This window comes from Stereum hirsutum, assembly GCF_000264905.1.
Source record: "Stereum hirsutum FP-91666 SS1 unplaced genomic scaffold STEHIscaffold_15, whole genome shotgun sequence".
Taxonomy (NCBI): domain Eukaryota; kingdom Fungi; phylum Basidiomycota; class Agaricomycetes; order Russulales; family Stereaceae; genus Stereum; species Stereum hirsutum.
In genome coordinates this window covers 1,375,375-1,385,318 of record NW_006763145.1, presented here as the reverse complement: position 1 = coordinate 1,385,318, position 9,944 = coordinate 1,375,375, and the positions used below count along the sequence as shown (strand labels likewise).

The 9,944-nt window shown below is 50.1% G+C and overlaps 5 protein-coding genes across 5 annotated transcripts; 3 read left to right on the top strand and 2 right to left on the bottom strand.

The window, feature by feature from the left end:
* The first annotated feature begins 83 nt into the window (after positions 1-83).
* Positions 84-1,345, top strand: STEHIDRAFT_85011 (Gar1-domain-containing protein). Its single transcript, XM_007308631.1, has 5 exons — positions 84-218; positions 276-332; positions 396-674; positions 730-738; positions 806-1,345. The coding sequence occupies exons 1-5, from the start codon at positions 164-166 to the stop codon at positions 1,045-1,047; spliced, it is 642 nt and encodes a 213-aa protein (XP_007308693.1). The 5' UTR covers positions 84-163; the 3' UTR covers positions 1,048-1,345.
* Positions 1,346-1,383: 38 nt separating this feature from the next.
* STEHIDRAFT_141805 (uncharacterized protein) lies at positions 1,384-3,195 on the top strand (the record flags this gene model as incomplete). Its single annotated transcript, XM_007308630.1, has 4 exons — positions 1,384-1,619; positions 1,702-2,605; positions 2,665-2,899; positions 2,955-3,195. Coding segments are annotated over exons 1-4 (1,605 nt in total), but the record flags the coding sequence as incomplete, so codon positions are not given.
* Positions 3,196-3,629: 434 nt separating this feature from the next.
* On the bottom strand, positions 3,630-5,165 carry STEHIDRAFT_149581 (NAD-P-binding protein; the record flags this gene model as incomplete). The annotated part of the gene is made up of 7 exons (XM_007308629.1): positions 3,630-3,862; positions 3,924-3,985; positions 4,045-4,304; positions 4,371-4,513; positions 4,574-4,738; positions 4,804-4,946; positions 5,005-5,165. The coding sequence occupies 7 exons, from the start codon at positions 5,163-5,165 to the stop codon at positions 3,738-3,740; spliced, it is 1,059 nt and encodes a 352-aa protein (XP_007308691.1). The 3' UTR covers positions 3,630-3,737.
* A 548-nt stretch (positions 5,166-5,713) lies between these two features.
* STEHIDRAFT_149580 (uncharacterized protein) lies at positions 5,714-7,633 on the top strand. Its single transcript, XM_007308628.1, has 6 exons — positions 5,714-6,064; positions 6,124-6,195; positions 6,263-6,702; positions 6,763-7,251; positions 7,318-7,356; positions 7,417-7,633. The coding sequence occupies exons 1-6, from the start codon at positions 5,743-5,745 to the stop codon at positions 7,525-7,527; spliced, it is 1,473 nt and encodes a 490-aa protein (XP_007308690.1). The 5' UTR covers positions 5,714-5,742; the 3' UTR covers positions 7,528-7,633.
* A 777-nt stretch (positions 7,634-8,410) lies between these two features.
* STEHIDRAFT_161117 (uncharacterized protein) lies at positions 8,411-9,577 on the bottom strand (the record flags this gene model as incomplete). Its single annotated transcript, XM_007308627.1, has 5 exons — positions 8,411-8,648; positions 8,712-9,017; positions 9,079-9,138; positions 9,208-9,435; positions 9,510-9,577. 5 exons carry the CDS (start codon positions 9,575-9,577, stop codon positions 8,411-8,413), a joined length of 900 nt encoding a protein of 299 aa, XP_007308689.1.
* Between the last annotated feature and the right edge of the window lie 367 nt (positions 9,578-9,944).

Here is a 9,944-nt window from a genome sequence, read left to right as displayed (position 1 = left end):
AGCGCGACGCGCCTTGTCACGTGCGTCGACCGCAAACTTTGGATCGGGCTTGCTTTCGTCCACTATTCGTCGACCTTCATTACACCCACGACTTCATCTAAGTTGCTGTAGCAATTATCTCTTCTCCTTCCTTCCTTTCCTTTCCCTTCTCACACAAAACAAAATGAGCCGAGGAGGACGCGGTGGACGCGGTGGCTTTGGTGGTGGCTTTGGTGGTGGTGCGTATTTTCGCCTTCAGTATTGTGGCGACTACTCGAATATAATTTTCTGCACAGGTCGTGGAGGCCGTGGGGGTGCTCCTCGAGACTTCGGCCCTCCAGATACAGTTCTTGGTAAATTTCAGCATACATATCTCTCATCCTAACATTCTTGCTGACCTTTGAGATCTTATATAGAAATGGGTACATTCATGCATGCCGTAGAAGACGAGATGCTCTGCTCCTCCCTCATGCCCGACAAAGTTCCCTACTTCAATGCACCCATCTATCTTCAAAACAAATCTGTCATTGGCAAGGTCGATGAAATTCTAGGACCAATAAATGAAGTTTACTTCTCCGTGAAGATGGGCGAGGGTATGGTCGCCAACAGCTTCAAAAAAGGCGACAAGGTCTACATTGGTGGGGATAAGCTACTGCCAATAGACCGGTTTCTGCCCAAACCGAAAGTGGCGGGAGGTGTGTATTCCATCTTACTCTCTTGTTTTGTGCTTGCTCACTCGCATTCTCACAGGCGTCGCGAGTACGATTACCTTTATTCCGCTCTCCTTATCTCTGTGTCAACTGACTCCTTTTCTTCTGAACTTTAGAACGAGGGCGGGGTGCTGGTAGGGGTGGTCCAGGCGGAAGGGGCGCGCGTGGTGGATTTGGTGGTGGCCGGGGTGCACCAAGAGGTCGCGGAGGGTTCGGAGGAGGCAGAGGTGGTGATCGTGGTGGTGGTAGAGGTTTTGGAGGGGGCGGTAGAGGTTTTGGTGGAGGTGATCGCGGTCGTGGTAGAGGAGGTGGCGGATTCCGTGGTGGTCGTGGCGACCGAGGCTACAGAGGATCATGAGCAATATACGATCCGTTCTTTGGCCCATTTTGACCTTCCACTCCTGCGTATCCATAAGACCTTTTCTGCAGAGCCGAGTTGACGAGACCTGAGACCATACCACAGAACGCAGCTCGTATTCGAAACAGTGTACATACATTGACGACCGATTGACTGAGAGACCATCGCAGAGCTACGGTTTCCTTCTTTCGAAGACTGGCTTTAGTACACTTAACTGTCCTACACAGAGTAGTCGTTGAGTGCGGAGCGTGTGAAACATGACCATCGCCGCTTCCTCAGTCCTGCACTTTCGCATTATGTAACGACGAGAACTCTTTCCAATACGGCCATCACTCCCTTCGCTACCATGTCGTCCAACTCTGCCAAATCTAGCAAACTCAGTAAACCTTTGCTGCCACAGAGTTTTCTCCAAAAGCTGAAGGCTGATACCAGCACGGCGATAAGCGTCACACAAAAAGGATCATTTTCTTATACTCCTGAAGGGCACGAAGTACGCATGAAGATGCGTAACTGGCAACGTCCCTGGTCTCCAGATGCCGTAGAACTCGATGACCCACCACATTTCCTGGGAGGTATGAACTACATTCCTCTCCTCTCGCTCTCTGCTGCGGTATCACTGCATAAATGGCTACAATATACCTTTTATGCTTGTAGGTGGGAATATGTGGCATTACATGGTGTCGAGTGGCGATGTCATAGCCGTCGCAGAATTCCTTTACTTCGGGGCCACCCCTGATCTTGAAGATCCCACAGACGGCGCCACTCCTCTGTGGGTTGTCTCTAAAGAGATCGCAAATATCACTGAGCATCAAAATGGTCCTTTCATCGATATCGTCAAATCGTTGACTGAGCTTACACCTGTCCGAATGACCAAAGAAAACGTGCTAAGACGGCTGGGGTGGATAGTTCGTATGCTCGTCGAGCAACATGCAGACGTCCACAAAACGGCCAATGACCTGTCCATCCTGCAATTAGCCTATAACGCACAGCGCTGGGATCATATCGTACTGCTCATAAAACATGGCGCCCGACCATCTCGCGACTTCCATTTCGCCTCTTCAGCAGATGAACGTCGAATTTCCTCCCTCGTCGAGATTAACCGTAACTCCCCTCGCCCTCCTCGAATCTGCCCGTGTTGGTCCGGCAAGACCATAGGGGATTGTCACGCCACCTTACTGCCCTATCCGCTCAAGTACCTTTGTGTTTGCGGTTCTGGCAAGACGTACGAGCGGTGCTGCCACTCAAAAAACGCGGTTGTTCTCGAACAATGGGACCCGATTCGGAACCGCGTCAAACACGACTACGAAGCTCAGCTCAACAATCCTCATCGACAGGCCCGGGAACGTATGGATGCGACCGCCCTTATGGTACAGCAAATGTTAGCGAAGTCTGAGGGCGTGGATGCGGATCATGCATCTGTCGTGCTACCTCTCACGGCAGAGCTCGACATACAACGAAGAGCTGAGGCTAATCGAACTGTCCTAGAGGAATTGAGCTCTCGAGGTGTGCTGGACCCAGCGTTTGCATATGTTTGGCGAAAGGCAGGCTTCTGTCCCCAGTACGTCTCTTCTTTCAAGTATTGTTGGACAAGCCCAGCATTGACAGCATATATTGCAGACCAGTCGCGCGGAAATTCAGCAAGGTCATTTGCGAGGATCAACAAAAGCGATGGAATGACATCGTCGATGAGTACATTGCTTCAGGGCAAGATTCTCGTACAGGACGCGAAATTGAACGCGCTGCCAAGATTGGCCCGTGGAACGGTGCACTTTGGAGGTCCTGCGAAGGACCTGGTTGCACGGTGATTGAGGACGATTCCTTGACACTGAAGAGATGTACTCGTTGCAAGATTGTGGGTATTTCGTCGGCTTGTGATCCGAATAACTTCTGACCAGTGAAACCCTCAGGCCGTTTATTGCAGCACCGACTGTCAGCAGTCCGCCTGGAAGCATCAACACAAAACCCAATGCTCTGATGCAATAGAGCAGAGGCTGCCATCTCAGGAGGCCATCGCACGTTATTTTCGAGAGGGTGGTCATATAGCAAGCCTGACTCCAGCTATGCGCGCGGTATTTGCGAAGTTCATGGAAGAAACCAACTTCTTATACGAGATGATGCGGCCAAGTCTTCCTACTCCCTCAACTAGGCCCTAATAGACCCGATGTGTTGTTGAATCTACTTTACATTGCTTTTTGGGCAGCGAATGCAAACAGCGAATACGAGGCGGCTGTGAGTGATGACTATCCCTTGTTTCGAAATATGTTCTCTTCATTCTATTGAACGGTATCTTGTCCGCCGTTTCTCGCCGAAGGTTATGGGTATTGTCAGTGGAATAGATAACACGATCATATTACCGACACACCACACCCTACAGAGCTAAAGGAGGAGACGAAAAGGGGAGTTCCGAGTACAGTTATGTCAGTGTATTGAGGATCGTGTCTGCACCGAGGACGGCAGCCATATTCACAACGCCAAAGAGGCAGAGAAGTGGAATGGTGATCCAACACTAGCCGTGTCCTGAGCAGCCGATTCAATCGTGCTCCAGTCCGCCCCACCAACATCGATCTGATCAGAGCATCAGTCAATTACTTATATACACATCTCTGAGAGATTCGTGTCTATTGTGACATTGTGAATCATTCTGATGTCGATACCTACCGAACACAGCCAACATATAGGAAAGCTACTTGCTACTCCACAGACGAGTCAACCTTCACGACCACTTTCCCCGTGGCACGACCGGTCATCAACCGATCATATGCATCGAACACATCTTCGAACGCAAACACGGAATCGACAGGTGGTTTCACTCCGGCTGACAAAACAAAGTTATGACATTAGTTTTGCTCGCCACGACGGACGAAGAGAGAGCATACACTTCTCCAACATAGCGGCCATCTCGTCCAGGTCTTCTTTCTTGTGCTTGACCTCGACCATACTGCAACATGACATCAATTACTACCTCACACTCAGGTTCAAAAAATTGTGCAAACGTACGCAAACTTGCGATTGACACCTCCATAACAACCCGGTACAATGACATCAAAGGCTAACCTCCCCAACTTCGATGCGTCGCTCCACTTGTTAGGCTGTGGCTTCACGGAGAGATAGATGCCTTCTGGTGCAAGGTATTTCTCGCAGTGGGTATATAAGGAGTTATCGGCCATGCCAACAGCTTCGAGGATGACGTCGTAGGGTGTGGTCGGAGGGTTCTCACCGAGGTATGTTGCTAGCGGTTGTTTCGTATAGTCGATAAACTGGAAAGAAAAAAAGAAAAGCCTGGTTGTAGCGAATATTCGAGGAATTAAACGGCAGGAACTCACTTCATCCGCACCCATCCTACGGACGAAAGCTTCGTTCTTTCCAGATGCTGAAGCGACCACTTTGATTCCCCTGGATTTTGCGAATATGATGGCAAAAGCGCCGACAGAGGTACTTCCACCATTGACAAACAGAGTTTGCCCGGCTGTAAGATGGTGAGGTTACCTATGCGTGAATCGGTCTGCTAGAGTGAGATGGCTCATACCCTTCAGTTTGCCGTCTTGGAAGATGGCTTGATAAGCTGTCATGCCAGTCAGCGAGATTCCAGAAGCCTGCGTCGGTGTGATATTCGATGGGCGGAGGGTGATATTCTCTGCGGGTACGACGATGTATTCGCAAAGAGCACCCTCTTTCGTCTTTGAGTTCTGACCTGTGGTAAGTAGTTCATAAGTTTGATTTGGGCATGGAAGGGGGGAGGGGTCAGTTTCGACATACCAGGAGTGATCCAACCAAATATTTGATCACCGCAGGACCATGTAGAACCATTAGCATTGGCCACGACTCCAGCAAAGTCATACTCTGCCGTCAATGGCCTCTTATGGACGAAGTTCGGAAGAAGATCCAGGAGCTTGTAGAAGCTATGTTTCACGAGAGAGTCAGATTGTGGAGAACTATAGACGACTCTGGCAAACATACAGGGGATTAAGTGCAGCTGCCTGAACCTTGACGAGGACCTCGCCCTCCTTTAGTGCTGTGGTCACAGGAAAGTCCTTGACTAGCTGTATAGCTTTACGAGGCTCTCCCTTGCCAGTCGCACGGTATGAGCGTTGCGTTGCGGGGATATCGGTTGAAGCCATGGTAGGAGCGATGTGATCAAGAGAAATAGGACTGTAGGTTGCTTGACCTACGAGTTTCCAAGTATATAGAGGTCATTCAAGGGCTGTGTTAGTGATTGACCCTGACAGATTCATTGGCAAGGGGAAGGCGGTGAAAAGAGACCGCCACTGTCTGATAGTGAGGATGATGGTGATTGGAAGCGCACCATATTGTGATCACCATCAAGTTTGTTTCGTACACTGGACCGAAGTGAACTCAGGCTGAGTCTAACGGTATCGAGCACTACATCTCAGAGCAGTTGAAGTAAAAGATGGATGTGCACGGTGCATGAACGCCGCTGAGCGGGGATTTGAAGGGGCTGTATATCACAAGATGAACGATGAGATAAATGTTGAGAAAGTCAACGTCGAAAAGGTAGCACTTCAACTTGAAACGATGACGGTATACTTTTGTTAGCGTCGGCATTTGCCGTGCTCAATCAACTTACAAAGAAGCGCTGAGCCACGGGTAACAATGATTTATGTACTGCGAATTGGAGGCCCCTTTTTAACTGGACAGCGTCTCTTTCAACCTTCACTCTCATAAACCGTCCAGACTATGGGTCGTAGACGTCGACGTTCTCAGGCAGCTATTCGCTCATTTCCAGACCAAGACGAGATGGATCCGGTGACCGAGCCTGAACCCGACATCGAGCAAGAAGAGGCACCGGCAGATATCGAGGAAGCTGTAGAGGCGGGCCCAATGAACCTTGACAAAACAGAACAAGAAGGCGACGTATACACCGGAGATCTTGAGCAGCACTCCAAGGCCGATAACGCCCTGGACGTTGGTCAACCGCAAGAGCCGAATGTGGAAGAGGAAGAGAAGCTGACGAAGGAACAGGAAATATGGGAGGGTATGCGAGATGAATTTCACCCAGGTGCGAGTTCTTGACTACTATATTTATGTGCAAGAAAGCTTATATTTGTAACGTGCAAGTCCTCGAACAACTACCTCTGTCCTTGCATAGAACATTCACGCTCATGCGCGAGCTGGACGGCCAAGGCGCTAGTACGCTTTTCATCCTTCGTAACCCTTATGTCTACAGACATCATGTATCGCTCCTTAACAATGACAGGATATCTTGCGGATATAATCCCTCGACTGGAGGAATATATCAAACTCAGAACCATTATGATAGAGACGCCGCAGCCCTTGCCAGAACCTGCATCTGAACCGTCTACCGCCACGGGTGCAGGTACAACCAGTGAAGCTGGCCAAACCGAAACCAAAGCTGACGCTAACGAGGACAGTAGAGAGGAGCCATCTACACCGAAGACACCACCTCGCCAACTTCGCCGCGTCAGCTCTCGGAGTCGATCACCAACCAAACGCTCACGACTCGGTCGAACTGCTTCTTCGCTGAAGGCAATCTCGGATTCGCCAAATCCTGCACCACCACGTCCTAAAACTCCACCTTCTGCACGTAGTATTCTCTCGAGCGTGGGTGTCCTGCTTGAGGAAGCCATGCACTCCTCGCAGGAGAAGGTCAACCTAGCGCAGGCAGCATATGATTCCGTGGGTCTCTCGTCTGTACGCCTCCTAAGTTGATTAACTGATCTTAGCTCTGTTCCATAGGCAGATCGACATATCCGACTCCTAGACCAAGCAATCCTCGAACAGGAAACCTCTCTCTCAATCGGTATTAGACCTGGAACCCATCCTGCCCTGCTCCCCGAAATCTCTGTTCCTCGCTGGCAACGTAATGCCCAGACTATGTACTCTCCCCTCCCGGGCGACGAAAGCGACAATCCTCTTCCTTTCTCTGGAGCTGCCCTTGCCCAAGTCGAACTCGAAGGTGGCGGAACCATAATCGGCGTCACAGAAGACGCTATTCCTGCCCCAGGAAGTCGCCCAGTCTCCAAAAGAAGGAGGGGAAGGAAAAAAGGCGTAGAACAACCAGAAAAAGCTGTCACGCCATTGCCCACAGCTGGGACCACAGCTCCGCGCTTGAAGTTGAAGGTTCCACCACTAGCCGCCGTCGTGCAAGCGAACAACGCTGCCATTGTCCCAGTCGACCCTAACGAGCCGACGTATTGTTATTGCAATCAGGTTTCGTATGGAGACGTAAGTGTGAACTTTTATTTATGCCCACAAGCTCATGTTCAAACGTTCGGGATTGCGTGCCTACAGATGGTCGGCTGCGACAACGACGAATGTCCATACGAATGGGTAGGCCTCTTTCCTTTCTTTTATTTGCAAAGAGCTTACCCGCCGTCGATTTTCTTGTAGTTTCATCTCGCCTGCGTTGGTCTCACCGAGGTCCCAAAATCGACAAAGTGGTACTGCAAAGACTGTAGAGAGGCAATGGGCCTTGGCGCCCCACGGAAACGTAAACGATGAAAGTCCTCAGTCTCTGTTCAGGTCTTCTGCTTTCTTGGTTTCATCGTCACCCTACAGAATATACCCAGCATCCGCTGTTATTTGCGAAGCTTTCGCGTCATATTTTATAACTGCTCGGTTTGGTACGCATATGTGAGGGGCGTCTCCGCACCATGAGAGATCACGAAGTGCGCAATTATGCGTGGCTTCGTTTGAGATTCGGTCAGAAAATATGCCGGGGGGTCCACTACGCCATTCAAACGGAGAAAGAAAGACTCATCACCTCCCATAGCATTGACTTGGTGGCCTGAGGACGGCAGTGCTATGCGGCGCAGTAGTACTCCAGGGCGAATGAAAACGGGTATGGAGCGAAAGTGTCTGGCCTTATAAATTGTGGGTTGGAGCCAGCCGCTTAGATGGTCTACGAGTCTTATCTTCCAAGAGGGACAAAGGACAGAGTAAGTAGTTCCAAAACAGTTCGAACTGGTAAGTCAAGAACGTCGGCAGATGCCGACCTGTGTCACAGCGGTGTCTGCATATGGATGCCCAATGTTCACTTTTCTGAGACTTTCAGAAAAATATTTATGGAACAAGCAACAGGTCTAGCCGACGCATTGGCCGGTCGATTCACCGGATTTTCGGAATGAAAGGATGAATTTTCAATTGCCAACGCTACTGCACACACTAGCGCCAAAGAATCCACCTATTCTAGGCATGTCCTTGAGCCTCGCCCAAGTACCCCTATTGTCTCCATCCCAAAACCCTGAGAAACTCAGACCAAATCAGAGCGCACCGAGAGCTCCCTGACTTCCCTGTAATCTAAGAGGCAAGGGGACCAGCGTCAGGCAAGGACCATGCCAGTCAATGGAAAAGCACATACCTCAAAATCCGTGTTTGTCCTCTTTCAATCATCTAGTACGGGAATCTTATTTATGGGAAGATCATCTACGGGAAGATTCGGTGGGATGCTGTTAGTAGTCGCCTGTGGACGGATTCCAAACCCCGTTTTCTCTGACGAAGTCGCAGTGGGAGAAGCGATACTGCTGGTGGGAAATGCATCGATCGTCGCGGGAAATGGTCCCAAGTGAGGGATACCCTGTGGTGAAAAAGGTGTCCCCAATAGATTCTTGGGATCTCTGATGCTGTAAACGAACAAGTGTGTTTAGAATATGATATTCTTTGAGGGTTAGAAGACCACGACATACTAGTGACGTAGGACCTCCAGCACATCACGTCCCTCTAATACTCTGGCAGAAGCCAGAGCCTGAGATAGCGGACTAGATCCCGCCTGCACTGAAGGCGAAGGTGTCGGAGCGAGAATCAACGGGTCCTCTAAAGGCACAGAAGTAGGTAATGCGCTACTTGTATCATCATCGGTTGTGGACGCAGTGGCCGTCACGGTCGCACTTGGCTCGACCAGCGACAAGGGTAAAAGCGAAGTAGGAGACAGCACCGGTCCAGGTCCTTCGAAGATGGGGATTTTCGGAGTCCTCGCCTCGAGGTCCCGCGCGCTGCAGAGAAATATAAAGTCAAAAAAAAATGATCTCACAGCGACAGGGCCGTGAAACATACGGGTGGCGACGGGCCTCCAACAATTCACGTCTGGCAGCGCCTTCAGCATCTACCCTAGCACTGCTTGTCAATGTCAGGAATCAGTATTTCTGCGCAACAGGGAGAAGTGATATTACGCTGTAAACATACCTAAGCTCGGTCAAAGTGTCAAGTTCATAATCACGACCAACGATTGGCTCAGGAAGGAGAGAATGATGTGGTATGGGTGATCTCAGGGGGAAGAACGCAGAGATAGATGTTGGCTCCGAAGGTGCCGCAGAGCTTGGATCGACACTGGTGCTCGTAGGGAAGCTGTTCATAATTTCTGCAGCCAAAGATGACTGAAAGGCACTGTCAAGGATCTCTTCCGCCCGTGCCCTGTAAGAACATAGGACGATACATTTTTTTCAGACAACCAAACTCGACTTTAATGGTCTGAAGGGAGAACTTACAGTAGAGGAGCAGCAGAAGCAGACGAAACGACCAGGAGAGCGAGCAAAATGGAGGATGCGTGGATCATGGTGACTTTCAGGAAAAGATGGAGGTGGCGAGGGTGTGAAAAATAGGCTGGCAATAGTGTTGGTGGAAGTCAAAGTCGTGAATGTGCGAAGACGTCAAGTCGTGAATGAACAAAATACGGATGGCTAATGTCGATAGATATGAGCACGGCGTAGAGATCTGTGGTGAAAGAGGGCACTCACTATCCAGTACCAGGTGAAGGTCGAAAGTGAGCAAGTGCTGGGGATAGGAGACCCAACCTTCGCAACATTTTATACAGTGGAACGCAAAGACGCTCGTCGGCCCGAGATGAATTACACTATGCTTCAACCCAGTACCTGTGTCATTGCAATGATGGTCGAGTGCACAATGTGACGTAGTGTAAGTCC

Coding starts and splice junctions, on each gene's coding strand:
- STEHIDRAFT_149580 (XM_007308628.1), top strand. CDS start 5,743: ATGGGTCGTAGACGTCGACGTTCTCAGGCAGCTATTCGCTCATTTCCA. Junction 6,065..6,123: donor GCGAGATGAATTTCACCCAG/GTGCGAGTTCTT, acceptor GTAACGTGCAAG/TCCTCGAACAACTACCTCTG. Junction 6,196..6,262: donor GCTGGACGGCCAAGGCGCTA/GTACGCTTTTCA, acceptor TAACAATGACAG/GATATCTTGCGGATATAATC.
- STEHIDRAFT_85011 (XM_007308631.1), top strand. CDS start 164: ATGAGCCGAGGAGGACGCGGTGGACGCGGTGGCTTTGGTGGTGGCTTT. Junction 219..275: donor TGGTGGTGGCTTTGGTGGTG/GTGCGTATTTTC, acceptor TTTTCTGCACAG/GTCGTGGAGGCCGTGGGGGT. Junction 333..395: donor CCCTCCAGATACAGTTCTTG/GTAAATTTCAGC, acceptor GATCTTATATAG/AAATGGGTACATTCATGCAT.